General features: G+C 40.3%; 1 protein-coding gene across 2 annotated transcripts in view; it reads right to left on the reverse strand.

The window, feature by feature from the left end:
- Positions 1–8,384: 8,384 nt before the first annotated feature.
- Positions 8,385–22,862, reverse strand: part of DNAJC12 (DnaJ heat shock protein family (Hsp40) member C12) — a 36,351-nt gene continuing 21,873 nt past the window's right edge. The window contains exons 3-5 of one of the 2 annotated variants that reach the window (XM_082715082.1): positions 21,550–21,689; positions 17,192–17,396; positions 8,385–8,927 (exon numbers count right to left, since the gene is read on the reverse strand). In XM_082715082.1, the coding sequence (XP_082571208.1) occupies positions 8,833–8,927; positions 17,192–17,396; positions 21,550–21,689 (440 nt within the window). In that variant the 3' untranslated portion in view covers positions 8,385–8,832. The remainder of the gene's footprint in view (positions 8,928–17,191; positions 17,397–21,549; positions 21,690–22,862) is intronic. The other variant, XM_082715083.1, reaches the window with a different exon arrangement.

Genomic DNA, 22,862 nt, shown 5'->3' on the forward strand with positions numbered 1-22,862 from the left:
TAGACTGCCTGCATGGCTCAATCAGTTAAGTGTCTACCTTTGGCTCAGGTCATGATCCCAGGGTCCTGGGATTATGCCCCCTTTGGGCTCCTTGCTCGGTGGGAAGTCTGTATCTCCCTCTCCCTCTCTCCACCTCCCCCTCGTGCTCTCTCTTGCTATCTGTCTCTCTCTCTCTCTCAAATAAATAAATGAAACCTTTAAAAATAAATAAATTAAAATTGAAAAACTTTCTATATTCTTTTTTCTCTCATTTTGCTATGAACACCAGTGAAAACTCTGTAACTGACTAGTGAAAACTCTGTCATTGACTAAGGAACCCCTGCTCTAAAATTGTTTTTCTTTGGGGCTCTTGGGTGGCTCAATTGGTTGTCTGCCTTTGGTTCAGGTTGTGATCATAGAGTCTTGGGATAAGCCCTGCCTCACGGAGCTTGCTTCTTCCTCTTCCCCGACCCTCCCCATGCTTGTGTGTACGTTCTCTCTCTCTCTCTCAAATAAATAAATAAATAAATAAATAAATAAATAAATAAAATCTTTAAAAATAAATAAAGTAGAATGTTTTTCTTCTTAATTTTTCATTCACTTGTTTACAAACTAAAAAATAATCACAGACTATACATGAACATCAATAACTCCAACCTAACAGGCCTATTCTCATTGTGAGAACATAGTTTATAAATATATAACTTACTATATATAACAAAAGAAATCCTGTAAAAACGTCTTCTTTTTTCTTTTCATCCTTTTTTTTAAATTTAATTTTGTTTTTTTCAGTGTTCCAAAATTCATTGTTTATGCACGACACCCAGTGCTCCATTGTAATACGTGCCCTCCATAATACCCACCACCAGGTTCACCCCACCCTCCCCCTCCAAAACCCTGTTTGTTTCTCAGAGTCCACAGTCTCTCATGGTTTGTCTCCCCCTCTGATTTCCCCCAACTCACTTCTCCTCTACATCTCCCAATGTCCTCCATGTTATTCTTTATGCTCCACAAGTAAAGGAAACTATATGATAATTGACTCTCTCTGCTTAACTTATTTCACTCAGCATAATCTCTTCCAGTCCTGTCCATGTTGATACAAAAGTTGGGTATTCATCCTTTCTGTTGGAGGTATGGACCATATCTTCTTTATCCATTCATCTATTGAAGGGCATCTTGGTTCTTTCCACAGTTTGGCAACTGTGGCCATTGTTGCTATGAACATTGGGGTACAGATGGCCCTTCTTTTCACTATATCTGTATCTTTGGGGTAAATACCCAGTAGTGCAATTGCAGGGTCATAAGTAGCTCTATTTTTAATTTCTTAAGGAATCTCCACACTGTTTTTCAAAGTGGCTGCACCAACTTAGATTCCCACCAATAGTGTAAGAGGGTTCCATTTTCTCCACATCCTCTCCAACACTTGTTGTTTACTGTCTTGTTAATTTTGGCCATTCTAACTGGTGTAAGGTGGTATCTCAATGTGGTTTGGGTTTGAATCTCCCTGATGGCTAATGATGATGAACATTTTTTCAGGTGTCTGTTAGCCATTTGTATGTCTTCTTTGGGGAAGTGTCTGTTCATGTCTTCTGCCTATTTTTTTAAATGATTATCTGTTTTGTGTGTGTTGAGTTTGAGGATATCTTTATAGATCTTGGATATCAGCCCTTTGTCTGTAGTGTCATTTGCAAATATCTTCTCCCATTCCGTGGGTTGCCTCTTTGTTTTGTTGACTGTTTCCTTTGCTGTGCAGAAGCTTTTGATCTTGATGAAGTCCCAAAAGTTCATTTTCGTTTTTGTTTCTTTTGCCTTTGGAGACATATCTTGAAAGAAGTTGCTGTGGCCGATGTTGAAGTGGTTACTGCCTATGTTCTCCTTTAGGATTTTGATAGATTCCTGCCTCACATTGAGATCTTTTATTCATTTTGAGTTTATCTTTGTGTATGGTGTAGAATAGTCGAGTTTCATTCTTCTACACATAGCTGTTTGATTTTCCCACCACCATTTATTGAAGGAAATTTCTTTTTCCACTGTATATTTTTTCCTGCTTTGTCAAAGATTATTTGACCATAGAGTCAATATTTGACCACAGAGTCCTCAATAGAGTTGAGAGTCCATATCTAGGCTCTCTACTCTGTTCCACTAGTCTATATGTCTGTTTTCGTGCCAGTACCATGCTGTCTTGGTGATCACTGTTTGTAGTAAAGCTTGAAATCAAGCAACGTGATGCTCCGAGTTTTGTTTTTTTTTTTTCAACATTTCCTTAGCAATTTGGGGTCTCTTTTGGTTCCATATAAATTTTAGGATTGTTTGTTCCAGCTCTTTGAAAAATGCCAGTGGAATTTTGATTGGGATGGCATTGAAAGTATTGATGGCCCTAGGCAGTATAGACATTTTAACAATGTTTATTCTTCCCATCCATGAGCATGGAATGCTCTTCCATCTTTCCGTGTCTTCTTCAATTTCTTTCACGAGTGTTCTGTAGTTCTTCAAGTGCATATCCTTTACCTCTTTGGTTAGGTTTATTCCCAGGTATCTTATGGTTCTTGGTGCTATAGTAAATGGAATCAATTCTTTCATTTCCCTTTCTATGTTTTCATTGTTAGTGTATAAGAAAGCAACTGATTTCTGTACATTGATTTTGTATCCTGCCACATTACTGAATTGCTGCATGAGTTCTAGTAGTTTGGGGGTGGAGTCTTTTGGGTTTTCCATATAAAGTACCATATCATCTGTGAAGAGAGAGAATTTGACTTCTTCATTGCAAATTTGAATACCTTTTATTTCTTTTTGTTGTTTGATTGCTGTTGTTAGGACTTCTAGTACTATGTTGAATAACAGTGGCGAGAGTGGACATTCTTGTCATGTTCCTGATCTCAGAGGAAAGGCTGTCAGCTTTTCCCCATTGAGGATGATATTTGCTGTGGGTTTTTCATAGATTTTATGAAGTTGAGGAATATTCCCTCTCTCCCTGTACTTTGAAGGGTTTTAATCAGGAACAGATGCTGTATCTTGTCAAATACTTTTTCTGCAACAATTGAGAGAAAGATGTGGTTCTTCTCTCTTCTCTTATTGATTTGTTCTATCACATTGATTGATTTGTGAATGTTGAACCACCCTTGCATCCCATGGACAAATCCCACCTGGTCATGGTGGATAATCTTTTTAATGTACTGGTGGATCCTATTAGCTAGGACCTTGTTGAGAATCTTGGCATCCATATTCCTCAGGGATATTGGTCTGAAATTCTCCTTTTTGGTGGGGTCTTTGCCTGATTTGGGGATCAGGTTAATGCTGGCTTCATAAAAAGAGTCTGGAAGTTTTCCTTCTGTTTCTATTCTTTGAAACAGCTTCAGGAGAATAGGTATTATTTCTCCTTTGAATGTTTGGTAGAATTCTCCAGGGAATCCATCAGGTTCTGGGCTCTTGTTTTTTGGGAGGTTTTTGATCATTGGTTCAATCTTGTTACTAGATATTGGTCCATTCAGGTTGTCAATTTCTTCCTGATTCAGTTTTGTAAGTTTTTGGTTTCCGGGAATGCATCCATTTTATCTAGGTTGTTTAACTTATTGGCATATAAGTGTGGATAATAATTTCTGATGATTGTTTCTATTTCCTTGGTGATAGTCGTGATCTCTCCTTTTTCATTCATAATTTTATTAATTTGGGTTCTCTTTTCTTTTGGATTAGTTTGGCCAATAGTTTATCAATCTTATTGATTCTTTCAAAAAATCAGCTTCCAGTTTTGTTGATGTGTTCTATTGCATCCTTACTTCTATCTCATTGATCTCTGCTCTAATCTTAATTATTTCCCTCCTTGTGTCTGGGGTTGGCTTAATTTGTTGTTGATTCTCCACTTCTTTAAGGTGTAAAGAGAGCTGGTGTATTCTGGATTTTTCAGTTTTTTTGAGTGAGGCTTGGATAACTATGTATGTCCCCCTTAGGACCACCTTTGCTGTATCCCATAGGTTTTGAACCAAAGTGTCTTCATTCTCATTGGTTTCCATGAATTGTTTAAGTTCTTCTTTGATTTTCTGGTTAATCCAAACATTCTTAAGCAAGATGGTCTTTGGCTTCCAAGTGTTTGAATTCCTTCCAAACTTTTCCTTGTGCTTGAGTTCCAGTTTCAAAGCATTGTGGTCTGAGAATATGCAGGGAATAATCTCAATCTTTTCGTATCAGTTGAGCCCTGATTTGTGACCCAATAGTTGTCTATTCTGGAGAAAGTTCCATGTGTGCTCAAAAAGAATGAGTATTCTGTTGCTTTAGGGTGGAAGGTTCTATGTATATCTATGAGGTCCGTCTGGTCCAATGTGTCACTCAATGGTCTTGTTTCTTTATTGATTTTCTGCTTGGATGATCTGTCTGTTACTAAGAGTTCCATGTTAAGATTCCCTACTATTAATGTATTCATATCAGTATGACTCTTTATCTTGATTAACAATTGTCTTATGTAGTTGGCTGCTCCCATATTGAGGCATAAATATTTACAATTGTTAGATCTTCTTGATGGATAGATCCTTTAAGAGTGATGTAGTGTCTTTCTTTATCTCTGACTACAGTCTTCAGTTTAAAATCTAATTTATCTGATACGCAAATTGCTATCCCAGCTTTCTTTTGAGGCCCATTGGCATGAAAGATGCTTCTCCATCCCTTCACTTTCAGTCTGGATGTATCCTTGGGTTCCAAATGGATCTCTTGTAGACAATATATGGTCAGGTCCTGTTGCTTTATCCAATATGTGACCCTGTGCCATTTTATGGGAGTGCTTAGGCCATTCATGTTGAGAGTGATTACTGAAAGATACGTTTTTATTGACATCATGTTATCTGTGAAGTCCTTGTCTCTATAGATTGTCTCTGTAAATTTCTGTTCTGACACTCTTGGGTTCTTTCTTCTTTTATAGAACACCCCTTAATATTTTTTGTAGTGTCAACTTGGTGGTCACATACTCTTTTAAACCTTGCCAGTCTTGGAAGCTTTTTCTCTCTCCATCCATTTTGAATGTCAACCTTGTTGGGTAAAGTATTCTTGGCTGCATGTTCTTCTCATTTAGTGCCCTGAATATGTCTTGCCAGCCCTTTCTGGGCTGCCAGGTTTCTGTGGACAGGTCTGACATTATTCTGATGGACCTTCCACTGTACATAAGGAATCTCTTCCCCCAGCTGCTCTCAAAAGCTCTTGCCTAAAATTATGATTTGTCAGTCTTGCAATCAAGTGCCTTGATGTCTTTCTAGATTTGTTCATCTTAGGGGGTGTTCTTTCTACATCTAGGACATGAACACTGGTTCCATTCCCCAGACTGGGAAAATTTTCATGGAGAATTTATTCAACTATATTTTTTAGTCTTTTTTCTTTCTCCTCCTCAGGGATCCCAATAATTCTGGTGTTGGAACATTTCATGGCATCATTTATTTCCCTAATTCTGTTTTTATGGCTTCTAAGCTGTTTGTTCCAGTCCCCCTCCTGATCCTTTTTCTCCATCAATTTGTCCTCTAGATCACTAATTCTATCTTCTGCCTCGGTTACCCTAGATGTTAGAGTATTTAGATTAGACTCAATCTCATTGATAGCATTTTTAACTTCTTCCCAGACAGCTTTCACTTCTATCCTAATCAATTCCATGAAAACTAATGGTTTTCTCCAACCTAGTCATTGCCTGGATAATTGTTACCCTGAATTCTCTTTCTTTTTATTTTTTTATAAGATTTTATTTATTTATTTGACAGATCACAAGTAGGCAGAGAGAGAGAGGAGGAAGCAGGCTCCTTGCTGAGCAGACAGCCCGATGTGGCTCAATCCCAGGACCCTGAGACCATGACCTGAGCCAAAGGCAGAGGCTTAACCCACTGAGCAACCCAGGTGCCCCTGAATTCCCTTTCTAACATACTGTTTATGTCCATACCCAGTAGATCTGATGGAGACGGCATACTCTCTGAATTTTTCCTCGTTGGGTGTTCCTCCTTCTAGTCATTTTGGTAAGAAGTCATTGAGGGGATGTGTAGCTGAATATATCAACTGCAATCCAGGCAAGGTGCACCCTGAAACACTTCTGAGCAATTGGAAGTCACCACCAAAAAGAAAGAAAAAAGAAAAAGAGAGAGAGAGAGAAAGAGAGACAGAAAAAAAAGAGAAGACCCAGCCAGAATAGCCCCCCAAGGTAAGATTTATAAGGTATACAAACACAAACGGGCAAACAAAAAGACTGACAAAAGTAAATGACAAGAAAAAAAAAAGAACCCAGCCAAAATGGACCTCAAGGATGAGATTTATATAATACCAGAATAAAAACAAATACACAGAAACATGGACAGAAGAAAAAGATGGGAGAGTGGTTATAAATCCTCAATGTGGGCAAGGACATTTGATTCTTCCTAGATGTATCTTGATATCTTTGTTAAAGGACTCAAATTTCCAGAGATAAAGGGAGAGGAAAACTGGTTAATATATAGGGGTAGTATTGTTTAGGGAAGGAAGATTGCCTTGAAACTTGTATCTATATGTATATTAAAAAAAAGAAAAGAAAAAGAAAAATACAGGTATATGTATGAAAAAATTAAGTTAAAAAGTTATTATGGAATATGTTGTATTAACTTCTAGTTGTAATGGTAAATAGGTTAAAAAATTTTTAAAGAACAAGAATAGTGAGAAAAAATGAAAAATAAAAGTTGTATCTATGAAATATACAGGTTTTAGGGCAATACCGGGAGCTTAATATATTGTTTTCCTCTGATACTGGGATTTTACAGTTTTATGGGGACCCTGTGGTGGTGTCCTCTCATTCTTTTGACTGGCTTCTGGGGGAGGGGCCTGCCGCATTGTTTTTCAGTCAGTCTTGCTTGGGTTGAGTCCTGCTCCCTATCAAGGGGCTGAGCTCTGTGGAAACCAGTTTTATAGGCTTTTGTTCTCTGGAAGTTTTTGTTCTTTGGTGACTTTTTGAGGCTTATTGGAGGTTTAGTGGAAAGCAAACTGTACCTAGACCTCTGCCTCAGAGAGTAGCTTCAGTCTGCTCCCCTCTGGGTGGTGCAGAACATACCAGCTCCTCCTCTACAAACTCTGCTGAGCCATGCAATCTCCCACAGGCAGGGCCCGTTCCCAGCCACAGTCTCAGGGGTTGCCCAAAGCGCCCACTTGTCTCCGCACCCTCATGCCACTAAAACCACTAGCGATATTGGTTCAGGGAGCCCCACTTCAGGTGGCTGCCTTTGCCAGGACAGCTCTCTGGGGTAGTTCCTTCAAGTCTGGGCTAGGAGTGTTCAGACTCTCCGCAGATCCTAGAGACCGCTGACTAGCACCAAGAGCACTCTCGGGGGCGGGTGGGGAGCACAGTTCAGACCCCAGTCTCGCAGAGAGCACAGAGTGCAAAAAGGCTGTGGTTCTAGAGAGCGCCCACCAGACTCCCTCACGGGGGCAGGAGTGCACCCCAGCCGAGTGGCGGTGCAAGCCGCACAACGCTGAGGGGTCTGGGACCAGGAACTAGAGGCTCCACCACCGCACGGGTGGTCACTTGTAGTGGCCAACCTAGGTCCGTGGGCTTAGGCCCATGCCTGTGACTGCCTCATTCCACCAGCTGCCCGTGAAGATCTTTTGCTCTTTTTGAGTGCTTTTAACCAGACTCCACTTTGTTTTAAAGATTTTATTTATTTGTCAGAGAGAGAGAGAGACAGAGTGGTAGGAAGAGGCAGAGGGAGAAGCAGGCTCCCTGCTGAGCAAGGAGCCCGATGTGCGACTAGATCCCAGGAGACTGGGATCATGACCTGAGCCGAAGGCAGCCGCTTAACCAACTGAGCCACTCAGGAGCCCCCAGACTCCATTTTAATGCCGGTTCCCAACCACAGAGCACTTTCGTGTTGGGGTATTACTTTCCAGTGGGTTGCTTCTGGTGGCTCCCTCCCCCTTCCATTTATCCTCTGATATCAGTCCAATTGTTCCCAATCTGCTTTACCTCTCCACTGGTGTCTTCTGCCCCCATAGAGATCCAGAAGTGTATAATCCTACATCTCAGGCTGGTTTCATGGGTGTTGAGAGTGATCTGGTAGCTAATTAGCTCACTTTAGAAGACCGGCTGAAACAGGGTCTCCTACTTCTCTGCCATCTTGCCTCTCCTCCCAAAACATATCTTCTCAAATAAATAACATTTTAATTTTATAAACATTAAAATAGAAATAGCTAATCAGGGGCGCCTGGGTGGCTCAGTGGGTTAAGCCTCTGCCTTTGGTGCAGGTTGTGGTCTCAGGGTCCTGGGATCAAGCCCCGTATCGGGCTCTATGCTCAACAGGGAGCCTCTCTGCCTATTATGATTTCTCTCTCTAAAATAAATAAACAAAATCTCCAAAAAAAAAAAAAAAGAAAGAAAGAAATAGATAATCAAATTATTTTCAAAATACAATTAAATTACAAATTCATTGTGAATTTTGGGAAGTGATTTATTTCACTCTATGGGATTTAGACAAGTAATTTCACATTTCATTTTAAGTCAAGAGTCAGAAAACATTTCTTATACAACCAGCACTAAGAGAGATTATGGTATATCAATGAATTATTTAAATACAGAGATAGCTTTTTAAAACAGAGTTCTACAAGTAACATTAACAGGAAAATACACACCATACAAGCCAACTTTGGATCTAAGAGCTTTAATGTATTCAAACATTGAAAGAAACTAGTCTGAAGCTTTTCTCATTTAAAAAACACATTGTGATTGAATGGGTTTAAAGGATGGAGGAACCAATCAGTACTGAGCGATTCACAAAAATGACAGAGAAACGTAACATTTATGAGATTTAAACAAAGCCTTGTTGGCAACACAGGAAATGGTCTTGCTTTCTCTTTCTCCAATTGAGCAGGAACTTTTCATATTTCGTAGTTTCTGAATTTCCTCAGGAGTTCTGATGGAGCATCCCCAGACCAGCGGAAACGAAGGTGCCAAGAGTTCCCATCTGAAAAACCTTTAAAGCACAGAAGAGTTTTTAAAATCAGAGAGGTAGCAAAAGAAAACTGTGTCATGGCAAAATGGCTTGCTGATAAGATTTCACTGCAATAAATGAAATGTAAGTAAGTCTTTAATATGGATTACCAATATCTTATAGAAACTGATTATCTTAAGTAGACATTCGAGTTCTTTTTTCCATACACACACACTTTGATTTGGCCTGGTGCACCCATTCATTTATTCATTTGTAAAGAAACATTTTTTGAGCAACTATTACATATTGCCAGCCTCTGTGCTGAGTACCATGAGACAGCAGTGCCTGTCTCCTGATGGGGGTCACATAGGAATCCAGAAAACTATTGATGTGGGGGAAAAAAAAAATATATATATATATATATATATATATATATGGAGGGAAACACATAGGAGAATGGGAGACCAGAGAAAGTCATTCAGTGTGGACTTGGCAGAATAAAGGAGGTAAAGTGAGAAAAGACTTCTAGAAGGAAGTCACATTCAAAGTGGCCATGAGTAGGAATTAGCTAGACCAGGGTGTCTCAAACTTCCATATGCATAGTCATTATCTAGAGATCTTGTTATACTGGAGATTCTGATTCTGGAGATTCTGATTCTGGATGTCTGGAGTAGAGACTGAGATTCTGGATTTTTTTTTTTTTTTTAAGATTTTATTTATTTATTTGACAGAGAGAGATACAGGAGAAAGGGAACACAAGCAAGGGTAGTGGGAGAGGGAAAAGCAGACTTCCCACTGAGCAGGGAGCCTGATGCAGGACTGGATCCCAGCACCCTGGGATCATGACCTGAGCTTAAGGAAGACCATTAACGACTGAGCAACCTAGGCACCCCGATTCTGGATTTCTAAGCAGCTTCCTTACATGACCACTTGATGCAAATAGTACCCAGCCCCAACCTCCGTCCCTCCCTGTCTCCTTACCCAGCTAATTTTTCTATAAAGCCCTTGTGAATATTTGATATTAAATATTCATTTATTTATATATTATATATGGGGAGACCCCACTCCGAAAGAAAAGGGGGGACTTCTGTGTGGTCACAAAACAGTAAAATGAGGTATAGATCCCAAATTTCTTTTTCTCTTTATCTATTTTGATTTTTGTCTATTTAAAATTGTTATTTATTTTTCAAGTAGGCAGTATATTCACATGGCTAAAATTCAAAAGGCACAAAGATTTACTCCAAAAGTCTTCTCCTTCCTCTCCTCTGATGTTCCCAGTAGACAAATTTGTTACCAGCTGCCGCCTATCCTTCCAGAGATAGTCCACGTATATACAAGCAAATACATGCATACATCCTCCAACCCACCTTCCCACCCCTTCTTTATCCTAAATGCTAACAGATGGCCCACTAGTCTCCTTTTGACTTTCTATTTCTAATATACCTTGGTGGTTGCTCTTCTTCTTCTTCTTCTTTTTTTTTTTTAAATTTATCAGGGAGAAAGAGAGCACAAGCAAGGGGAGTGGCAGGCAGAGGCAGAGAGAGAAGCAGGCTCCCTGGTAAGCAAGGAACCCTTCCTTTCTCAATCCCAGGATCATGACCTGAGCCGAAGGCAGCGGTTTAACCCAATGAGCCATCCAGGCATTAATGTATGGTTGCTCTTTATATATAAAGAGCTTTCCCGTTCTCTCTTACAGTGGATGAGTATTCTATTGTATGATAAACAAAAACACAATGCATTTATTTGCTATTCTGCAGTGAATAACATGGCACACATGTCATTTTGCACATGGGTGATCTGTAGGATAAAATTTGTGGAAGTGGGATGGCTGGGTCAAAGTCATTGTGCATTTGCAGTTTGTTATTAACAGACACTGCCAGACAGTTCTTCATAAAGCTTGACCCAGCAGCAGCTGATTTTCCTACACCATCATTAACACCACATTAACAAACTTAGTAAACTTTGCCAGGCAGAGTACCAAACGGTGCAGTTCTAATTTGCCTTTCTCTTGGTATGAGTGAGTTAAAGCATCTCTTCATATGTTCCAAGGTTATTTGTGTATTTTCGGTTCTATGAATTATCTGCTCGTTTTTTTTTTACCGAGTGGTTGATCCTATGTCTCACTGATTCACAGAAGCATACATTAAGAGAAGTTATCATTTCACTAATTACAATGAGATGAAATATTTTTATATGTTTAAAAGCTGCTATATTTTCTGCCTTAAACTGCCTATTTATAAAGTTTCCCGCCCTTTTACTTTTGGAATATTGATCTTTCTCTTCTTGATTTGTAGAGTCAACTTTTGACTTCTTATCAACAAGAATTAGTTTACATGGATGAAAGGACATTCTGTGCTTAAATGATTAACAATAAAAGAATATTTATAGATATCTCCAGTGGTGGGAATTTGGGAGTTCATTTGCAAAGAAATTGGAAACAACTTTCAAATAGCTGCCAAAGTAAAAGGTCAATGGTAAAGGATCTCTGGAAAAACAAATAATTTATTCCACAATAATAAGATTTCTTTAATTCTAAACAACTTTGTTAAAAATTACATAAAAGGTCATTTTCCTTCTCTACTAGAAGGAAGGTAAATTGGCAAAAAATCTGCCATAGGCAATTTGGCAAAATTTATCAAACTCATTAAAATGTGTAAATTTTAACTCAATAATTCTACTTCTAGAAATTTATCCTAAGGAAATAATCGCAGATGTTCTCAAGGATTTAACCATAAGGATATTTATCATGATTTATAAATGTTTTTAAAAATCAAGAAACAATCTAAATCTTCAGCAATGGAAAGTTGGTTAAAAGTGTTTGATATATTGGGGCGCCTGACTCAGTGGGTTAAAGCCTCTGCCTTTGGCTCGGGTCATGATCCCAGGGTCCTGGGATCAAGCCCTGCATCGGGCTCTCTGCTCAGTGGGGAGCCTGCTTCCTCCTCTCTCTCTGCCTGCCTCTCTGCCTACTTGTGATCTTTGTCAGATAAATAAATAAAATATTTTAAAAAGTGTTTGATATAGTCATTAACAATTTTTTAATATTTATGGTCATAGAAAAATTCTCATATCACTGACAGATAGTTAGAAAACAGTTTATAGGAGTGCCTGTGTGGCTCAGTGGGTTAAGCCTCTGCCTTCAGCTCAGGTCATGGTCTCAGGGTCCTGGGATTGAGCCCCGCATCGGGCTCTTTGCTCATTAAGGAGCCTGCTTCCCCTCTCTCTCTGCCTGCCTCTCTGCCTACTTGTGATCTCTCTCTGTTAAATAAATTAAAAACAATTTTAAAAAAACAGTTTATAGGGATGCCTGGGTGGCTCAATCAATAAATGTCTGCCTTCAGCTCAGGCCCTGGGATGGAGTCCCACATAGGGGTCCTTGTTCAGTGGGCAGTCTGCTTCTCCCTCTGCCTGCTGCTCCCTCTCTCTCTCTCTCTCTGACAAATAAAATCTTAAAAAAAAAAAAAAAAAAAAAAAAAAAAAAAAAAAGCTCCCACTCACAATGCTTCCATTGATATCTTAAAATATTATCTAAATATTTAATCAGAAAAATACACACAGAACAGTTGACAGTGGTTGTTTAAGAAAACGATCTGTTTGTACTCTCTTTAGAATTATCAGAGAAAACAAATTTAAGAATTTTCTTTTCAGGAAAAAGCAAAAGGAAATTTCTGACAACCTGTGATTGAAATACACACACACACACACACACACACACAACATGTACAGTATGGTCCTCTTAATTTTAGGTATACTAACATATATATAAATACACCAAAAGATCAATAATAGATACGTTTCTAGGTGCTAAGATTACAAGTTTGTGTTTTCTACCTTTTGCTTGACCACATTTCTCACATTTCTACTATAAATATACTTGTTATTTTACAGTTTGAAAAAGGTGTTTTCTAGCTTGGGTTCCAATAGAAATAGAGCCCCAAACAAGAATTCCAATGTAAGTAGCTCATTTGTTGTTTGTTTTTGAGTAGGCTCCACACCCCAAGATTAAGAGCTGCATGCTGGGGCACCTGGGTGGCTCAGTTGGTTAAGCATCTGCCTTTGGCTCAGGTCATGATCCCAGGGTTCTGGGATCAAGTTAGGCTCCCTGCTCAGTGGGGAGTCTGCTTCTCTCTCTCAGTCTGCCCTTCCCTCCTGCTCACATTCACATGTTCAAGCTCTCGCTCTCTCAAATAAATAAATAAAATCTTAAAAAAAAAAAAAAAAAAAAAAAAAGAGTTGCATGCTCTTCTGATTGCACCAGGGTCAATAAGTGGTTAATCTGAAAGCTGATTCAGGGAGGTCCTGGTAAGAAAATAGGGAAAGGAACCAAGTTATCAGGTACGTTATCAGGCAGATTGCTACCCTGGGCAACCAGGGCTTGATTGCACTAGAGAGCCCTGGAAGATAGTATAAAAACCCCCACAGAGTTCTCTCAGTTTGAGAAGTAAAGGAGCCTCCCACTCACATTCATCAATATCCATGGCTAATCCAAAGGTGTTTATTCCCTGGCACTTATTGCCACGCTGGCTCAACTGCCAGAGAACACCCTCTGATAGAAACCATAGAGTGAGCAGTGGGCAGGCAGATGTCCAGAGATGTCCAGAGCAGCACACATAGGCTACATAAGATCTTTTTTCTTTAATTCCAGAACATTACATAAACCATTTTATTCGAGAATGGCATTGATCAGAAGCCATATTTACTGCATATTTAAGTGGAAGAAAGGAAAAGTGAGACTGTCTCACACACCAGTTTTCGGGGGCTGTGCTCTATATTTCCTGGTTGCAGTGAAGAGTCAGAACAGGATGGGGACTATTTGACAGATGGCCATCACAGAAGAGGCATCAAAAGGCAAACTCCGAAGTAAATATGAATCACTGCTTGAAGGAATTAATGAATATGCTGAAAAAGTAGGTGAGAAGTGACTCTGGACTCGGTAAAGCAGACATGAATAATATTTCTTAAGTGCGGATGTTACAGAAATTTACGCTGCAGTAAAATAAAGGTACAAATAATCATACAACTGCACTTTGGTATATCAAACTCCAACTTTACGGTGCTACTCTTTACAGCCAATAATCTCTCTCTCTCTCTCTCTCTCTTTTTTTTAAATTTATTTCTCTGACAGGGAGATCACAAGTAGGCAGAGGGGCAGGCAGGAAGAGAGGCAGAAACAGGCTCCCTGCTGAGCAGAGAGCCCGATGTGGGGCTCGATCCCAGGACCCTGAGATCATGACCTGAGCCGAAGGCAGAGGCTTAACCCACTGAGCCACCCAGGCACCCCTACAGCCAATAATCTCTTAAAAAGCATTAAGAAATGGTAAATGTGGCCTTGAGTAAAATTTCATAATTCTTATTCTCTAACAACAGCTTCTCAGAACAGTGACCCTCCTCTCACTGCTCCCCCCACCTTTCATCCCTCCATCATCATAAGAGAATATACTTTACCATGGGAAGGCATCAAAACTGATATCAGACTGTACTACATACCCGGGACTAACATAACACTGTATGTTAATTACACTGGAATTTGAAAATTAATAATAATAAAATAGGATTACAAAAAAAAACCTGACATCACAATTTATTCTGAGTAAATTATAATATATCTATCATGTGGAATCCTTATCTGCTGTTTAAAAGGACATAATAAAAAAAAAAGTAAAAGGATGAGTTAATTCTAAATGTAAGAGTCTAAGGAGAAGCCCCATAATAATAAAAGCTAACACCAAAAAAAGCACCTACCAGGTACCTCTAAATATTTTACATAATTTATTTATCAAGAAAACCGTATGACATAGACACTAACGTTCTGGCCATATAATAAGAAAACACAGATACAGAGGGGTTATTAACTTGCTTGAACAAGGTCATGCAACTCATCTGTGGAAAAGCAAGGATCTGATTCCAGACTTTGTGCTCTAGGCACTGTGTAGCAGTATAACACCATTATTTTTAAAGCACTCACAAGTGAACGTGTATTTCTTCAGGCTTGTATTAGCATAGAGGACGATATGAAAGGAGACACACCTGGGCATCTGCATTGGTTACTTCAGGAAACAGAAGCAGAGAATGATGGGAACCTGGGGTAAGATACCAAGTCACTATCTATATGTGCTTCTTTGAATTCTCTAATAAAAAAAACTCCTATTAGTTTGGGGTATTTAAAAAATATCTAAATAAGTGATTTTTTTTCCAAAGATTTTATTTATTTAATTCTTGAGTGATCACAAGAAGGCAGAGCAGCAGGCAGAGAGAGAGGGGGAAGCAGGCTCCCCAGATCATGACCTGAGCCGAAGGCAGAGGCTTAACCCTCTGAGCCACCCAGGTGCCCCACAAATAAGTATAGTTTTTTTTTTTTTTTAAAGATTTATTTATTTATTTGACAGAGAGAGATTACAAGTAGGCAGAGAGGCAGGCAGAGAGAGAGAGGAGGAAGCGGGCTCCCTGCTGAGCAGAGAGCCCAATGTGGGACTCGATCCCACGACCCTGAGATCATGACCTGAGCCGAAGGCAGCGGCTTAACCCACTGAGCCACCCAGGCGCCCAAGTATAGTTTTTTAAAGGAAGAGAAAATTTCCTAGAATCTGATGCAAGGGATTCCAGCGTCAAGCCTGAGGCTCTGAAGTGATCAGATGTCCCTCCCCCACCATTCCCCGCCCCCCTCGCGGGCCCCAGTGAATTCAGACTAGGTCTGAATCTTAAACAGAGCGGCAGAGGGAGGACCCAAGGGTTCAGGAAGCACAGATCTGAATATTCTGGGCTGAGTAAAGAAACATTTGTATGTTTACCTGTGTGTGCCTGTGCGTAGGTCTCCATTGGTATGTGTGTATTTACCTAAAACACTGTTTTTTCTGAAATTGGGTCTTCTGCTTTGATCAGCTTGTTACATTATAACCATGCCCAGATATGAGGCTGATGCAATCGATATGTGGACTCCACAAAAGGATATCTTGAGTAACCAGCACAGACACCTGAATTGCACCCTAAAAATCTTTATTCTTTCAGGTAATGAGCATGTAGAAGTTCTCCCCAAAGGGAGATTTCAAGTGACTATTTCTAGAAAGACTGTAATTCACCACAAACTAATTATCTTCTTTCCTTCAGTAAATATTCAAGGATTCAAGGACTTTCAAGAGCCTTTGGTTTAAAGGTTAAATTCTAAAGATATGCTGAATCACAACCCTGAGAGCCTAGCAAGACTCTGAAGGACAATGACGGTGTGTATACAAAACACACCTATACAAGATCAACACAGTGGAATGGCTGGAAACACAAAGAAATGATCACAATAGCTGACATTAACCCAAGACCGGCTGGGTAGGCGAATCACTGATAAGCATTTTGCATGGATCTCATTTAATCCTCATGATAATTCTATGAGAAGGTACCGTCAAGATCTTGATTTTATAGAGGAGGAAACTGAAATCTAGAGAAGTTAAGTCACTTTTACCAAGTAATACAGATCACAAGTGGTAAAGCTAGGTAGTGTAGCTTGGGAACTTAATCTCTATAATGCCCTGCTTCAGTGGAGCTGTCTATCATACAGAATGTCTCCAGAGCTACTTCCAGATGTACCTTCTCAAGGTAGTGCAATGCTTTGCCTTACACACAGACTCTGAAGCCAAGTTGCCTTCGTTCAGCCCCCCACTTGATACACACAAGCTGGAGAGCTTCGGGAAAATCACTCAACCTCCCTGGACGTCAGGTTTCTCATCTGTAAAATGAGCAATATGGTGCCCGCCTCACAAGTTTGTAGTGAGGAGTAAATAAATTGTCTATGAATTAAACATAAGACAAGATAATCCATGTAAAGTAATGCACATAAAGAACATTTCTATACACAGTAAACACCCAATAAATGGCAGTGTTATTTCAGTCTAGCACAAGACACTCCCAGAAATGCCCCAAATTTCCCTTGCAAGAAATGTATTGGGGAATGTGTCTTCCGGTGTCTGTGTCCGTGCTAAGTAAGTATCTTTTAAGGTGATAAAGTAATCCTTCAATTTGGCACTACTGTTTAGTTGGAAGAGGTTGAGAATAAACGCAGTATAAACCAAGCCCTTTAAAGATTTTATTTACTTATTGACAGACAGATCACAAGTAGGCAGACAGGCATGCAGAGAGAAAGGGGGAAGCCAGAGCCCTGATGAGCAGGGAGCCTGATGCGGGGCTCGATCCCAGGACCCTGAGATCAGGACCTGAGCCAAAGGCAGAGGCTTTAACCCACTAAGCCAGCCAGGTGTCCCAAACCAAGCCCTTTAATTTCATATCTTCTTTGTTCTGCAAAGCTACATAACTTGACTTACTTGGAGAATCGGGATTTTGTGGCCAGAATGACTTCTCCAAGGACTTGGATTCTTTTTGCTCCATTTTCTCTGTGGTTGAACCCAGTTCCTCTTTCTTTATTTCTCTTTGCTTGTTCCATTCCTCATTTTCAATCTTGTCAGTATGAGGCTGGTCAGATTCTTCCAGCATCAGATCTTTTTTACCTCTGACAGCCCAGTGCATTGACTACATTAATTAAAAGTAGACACAAAACATAAAATCAGTATTATATAGTATTCTGTATTTAAAGTTCGATATGTGGTAAAACTTGACCTACTATTAAGAATTTTTCTGTATTTTTTATTTCAAAATACAAATGTAAATTTTGGGGTACCTGACTGGTTCAGTCAGTGGAACAGGTGACTATCTCAGGGTGGTGGATTTGAGCCCCAGGTTGGCCCAGAGCTTACTTAAAGAGAAGGGGGGGGGGAGGTGGAAGGAAGGAAGAAAAGAAGGGAGGAACTGAAAAAGATGGGAAACTTGGCTGGCTCAGACAGTAGAGCATGCAACTCTTGACCTAGGGGTTATAAGTTTGAGCCCCAATGTGGTGAAGAGATTACCTAAAAATAAAAAATATTTAAGGGGCACCTGGGTGGCTCAGTAGGTTGGGTGTCTGACTCCTGGTTTCAGCTCAAGTCATGATCTCAGATTTCAAGGTCGTGAGACTGTGTCCTGCATACAGCTCTGCACTTAGTGGAAACCTGCTGAGGATTCTCTCTCTCTCTGACCCCACCCCATCTCTCTTTCTAAAATAAATAGGAACACCTGGGTGGCTCAGTGGGTTAAGCCTCTGCCTTCGGCTCAGGTCGTGATCTCAGGGTCCTGGGATCGACCCCTGCATGGGGCTCTGTGCTCAGAATGGAGCCTGCTTCCTCCTCTCTCTGTGCCTACCTCTCTGCCTACTTGTGAACTCTCTTTCTCTGTCAAATAAATAAATAAAATCTTTTAAAAATAAATAAGCAAAATAAAATAAATAAATTTCAAAAAAAAAAAGAAATCTTTTCTTAAAATATTAATTTTAGGGGCACCTGGGTGGCTCAGTCCATTAAGCAACTGGCTTCAGCTCAGATCATGATCTCGGGGTCCTGGAATCGAGCCTTGAGTCGCTTGAGTTAACTCTGCTCAGTGGAGAGCCTGCTTATCCCTCTTCTTCTGTCCTTCCCCCCAGCTCATGCTCTTTCTCTCAAATAAATAAATATAATATTTTTTCAATGTTAATTTTTAAAAGGGACAGTGGCCTTAGCTGGTGCAAAAAATCTGCTTTTGTTTTGGTTGGTTTGGGTCTGTTGTTGTTTAGTTTGGTTTCTTCCTTTTTCTGCAGGTGCACAGAGTGGAAGAGGCTTTCCAGTGGTTTTATCCATCAGGGAAGGGATATCGGGAAGGTTAGTGAAAAATAGAAAATAAGAAATTCAAGAATTCAGGGCCCAGAGAGCTGAAAATGTGGTCCTTCAACATCACAAGTCTGTTAAGTGTCCTGTACAGTGAATTTACTCCAGGCCTCAGTACTTCCTTCTCAGGATAAACGTGTCTATTTCCCTTAGATGGCATTGAGGATTAATGACTTACCTACAGTAAATGCTTTGATGGATGCCAAAGATATCCTGAGATAATAGTTTTGTTCATCCATCCACTTTATAAGAATAAAATATTTTAACATCAGGCCCCTGTATTTGCTGATCCCAATTAAAGAAATACACAGGGGAAAAATCCAAACGGTATCTAACCACAAATTCGGGTGCCTCTCATATTTTGCACTTCAATCAAAGGACTAATGTAAGAGCGATGCTAGGCAGCCTGGTTTGCTGGGACACAATTAGGCCTCATTTCTGTGCTCACAGAGCGTATTTCTCAGCTCCCCTAAGATATTAACTGGGCAGAACAACATTTAACATCGAGGATACTAGTGTGGAATGACTCAGTTCAATAGAAGGATCATCAGCATAAATATCAAATGATAGTCGTTGATAGAGACTAAGAGGGACATTAGGAAAAGGACAGTCTGTGCAGCAAAATAATGAACTGCACCAGACCAAAAAACTCACTGTGTGCAGTGGGTGAACCAATGCTAAACAGACACCAAGCCTGGGTGCAAAGGCCACTGTCCTATAGTCTATGAAATTGGTATGTTGTTTATTCTTACCTTCTCCATTAACTTGTTTATCAGCTTTCTTTAATGTGTTTTTTTCCCCTAGGAAGTCGTTTTTAAAATTCTGGACCTTCGGGCACCAGGGTGGCTTAAACATATGCCCTCAGCTCCAGTCTTGATTCCAGGGTCCTGTTATCCTGTCCCAAATCCGGCTCCCTGCTCCTCGGGGAGCCTGCTTCTTCCTCTTCCCTCTGCCCCTCCCCCTGGCTCGTGCACTCTCTCTCTCTCTCTCTCTCAAATAAATAAAATCTTTAAAATAAATAAAGTAAGTAATTTCATTTAATTCTATACCTTGTTTAATAATAAAAAATTGTGCCTACATGCCAGTAAATATTAAATAGACAAACAGAGGGACGCCTGGATGGCTCAGGTGGCTAAGCAGCTGCCTTCGGCTCAGGTCATGATCCCAGCATCTAGGATCAAGTCCCATATCTGGCTCCTTGCTCGGCAGGGAGCCTGCTTCTCCCTCTGCCTCTGGCTGCCACTCTGTCTGCCTGTGCTTTCTCGCTCTCTCTCCCTCTCTCTCTCTGACAAAAAATAAATAAATAAAATCTTTAAAAAAGAAAAGAAAAGAAATAGACAAATAGAAAAAAATTAATTGATTTACGTGAGCCATGGATAAGCTAAATAACTATTCAATATTGACTAGCTGTTTTTATTCTGGATCAACATGAGTAAATTTTTTACTTGCCTAGGTGATCTTTGACAAGCTCTTGGATAACATTCACTTAGGACAGACTGTTTTCTGAACAGGCCCAGAAGGTACTGAATTACACACTGTTTCCTGGGGAAAGGGTAACCAAACGGGCATAGTAGGAAGCTTCCCCTGTCATTTGTAGCCAACTGGACTCACCCCAAGGACACCTCACCAAGCCCAGGAACCCAAGAACAATCAGTGGACAAACAGATCCACGTGAGGGTAACTCAAAGAGCCCAAAGAGCCTTCCCAGAAGGGATCAATTTGTCAAACAATCAATTCACCAAAAATGTGTGCCTATTAACTCTTTTTTCTAAAGGTTTTGTTTATTTGAGAGAGAGAGAGCATGAGCAAGAGGATGAGAAGAAAGAAAGGGAGAAGCAGACTCCCCACTGAGTGCTGAGTCTGATGTGGGGGCTCCACCCAGGGTTCTACCTGGGGCTCAGGGTTCATGGCCAGGCTCAGCATCAGGACTCTGAGATCATGCAGCAAGCCCAAGTCATAGTTTCTCTGTTGGGGCGCCTGGGTGGCTCAGTCAGTGTGTGACTTGATTTTAGCTCAGGTCATGATCTCAAGGTTGTGACATCAAGCCCCCCTTCGGCTCTACGCTAGGCATGGAGCCTGCTTAAGATTCTTTCTCTCTCCCTCTGCCCCTCCCCTCCTAAACATATATTTAAATAAATATAATTTTTATATATTGAAATATATATATAAATGCAAATGTAAGAACAAAGTAAGTGTCTAACTCAGCAATTATGGTGATGACTTTTATATTTAGTTTTTTTAATAGCATGAAGAAAGAGAACGCAATGATTTAAAGTCTCTCTACATCAGTACAATGACTCTTTCACCAGAATTTGTAACAAGAATAAATTTAAAATAATTTACAGCTTTCTTTAACTAATCAGGCTCTGTTTTTTATAGAATTTATAAGCCTTACGAAAAGAACTAAAAGGATGGAAGAGATGAATTTGCACTAGTTCAAAATTCAGGAGTATTATATGAACCACTTGAGAAGCACAGTTGTCAGAACGTATAAAACAGGGCACCTGGGTGGCTCAGTGGGTTAAGCCTCTGCCTTCGGCCCAGGTCATGATCTAGGGGTCCTGGGATCGAGCCCTATATCGGGCTCTCTGCTTGGTGGGGAGTCTGCTTCCCCCTCTCTCTCTGCCTGCCTCTCTGCCTACTTGTGGTCTCTGTCTCTGTCAAATAAACAAATTCTTAAAAAAAAAAAAAACAAGAATGTATAAAACAATAAATGCCAGTGAGGAGTATAGATATGGAATCAAACAGCCAAGCAGAGTGACAATCACAGTCATCAGCTCTTCTGGCACTGATCCATTGAATTCCCCTCCATAGGGTTTGTGGACACGGAGTCATATCCGTATTCTATCAGCTTCTTGGTCTTCTCCCTCCTACTGCCTATTGACTTTTTAAGCTACTACGTGAGTCTAATCCATGGGCAGCCTGAGCTTCAGGCTCAAAGAGAAACCCACCGTTTTCACCGAGTCACTCAAAGCTTCCCACTGCTGGAATGGCATCGACATCTGGCTCCTGCGCCAGTGGTCATAACGGGCACGACTCTCCGTATTTGTCAGAACATCCTTTGCCTTCTGCAGTTTCTGAAAAGTCTCCACTGGAAAACAGATCAAAAGTTGAGCACTTCTCTCTTGAAGGAGTTATTTTAAACTCCCAAGCAAAGGGATCTCACTGGAACAGGTCTGTTATTTACCGACTATGTGACCTTGGGCCAGTTCACCTCTTCAAGCTTTCATTTCCTCATGTGTAGAATGAATCACAAGGACAAGTGAGGTCATGTATGTACAGCTCCTGGCGCACAGTTTATCCACTCTCTTTACTAAGCGCCAGTGCTATTCCGGGTGTTGATGACACAGGTGTGAACCATAGACACGAACTATTTAGTGGGATTGACATTTAGAAACATCAAAAAAAATTACAGTTTTGTCTACTCGGAAGACGACTACCTTTGCTACTGGTAGTTGTGAGGAAGGGTAGTAATCGAGCTAGAGGAAGAGTGGAAAGGAAGACCCTGAGGCAGGAAGGAGCACAGTGATTTAGAGAAAATAGAAAGGGCCCTAGTGGGAGCGTCAGGGTGGCTCAGTGGCCTCTGCCTTCAGCTCAGGTCATGATCCTAGGGTTCTGGGATTGAGCCCCACATTGGACTCTCTGCTCAGCAGGGAGCCTGCTTCCCTTCCTCTCTCTCTGCCTGCCTCTCTGCCTACTTGTGATCTCTGTCAAGTAAATAAATCTTTAAAATATATATATGTATATTTCTTTAAAAAAATATAAAAGGACCATGTGGCTGGAGGACACAGGGCTGGGAAAGGATGACGAGGAAATGAGGAACGGGGCTGTCGAGTAGACAAGGACCCAGTCATCCAGGAACTTAGAGCCCTAAGGATTCTGGTCTGTTTTTTGTTCTTCTTACTGTAAGAACAGTAAGAAGCTATTGGGAGGGTTTAAGCACAGGAAGTAACATGGTGGGCAGTTGATAAATGGTAACTTTGTCACTGATCTATTTGACCAAATGGCATACAATAGAAACCATCCATGTCCCTTCTGTAAACACTTCCAGTGTCCCTTCTGCTCCCCAATGAAGTTCAAACTTTCTATAGAACAATACGCAAAAATCAATTGTGTTTTTATACCGTAGCAGTGAGCAATCTGAAAATGAAATCCGGGAAGGAATCCCATTTACAATAGCATCAAAAAGAATAAAATACTTAGAAAAAAATGTTGAACAAAAGAAATGCAAGATTTATATATTGAAAACTATAAAATACTGTTG

The sequence above is a fragment of the Mustela nivalis genome (genome assembly GCF_964662115.1).
Source record: "Mustela nivalis genome assembly, chromosome: 2".
Classification (NCBI taxonomy): Eukaryota; Metazoa; Chordata; class Mammalia; order Carnivora; family Mustelidae; genus Mustela; species Mustela nivalis.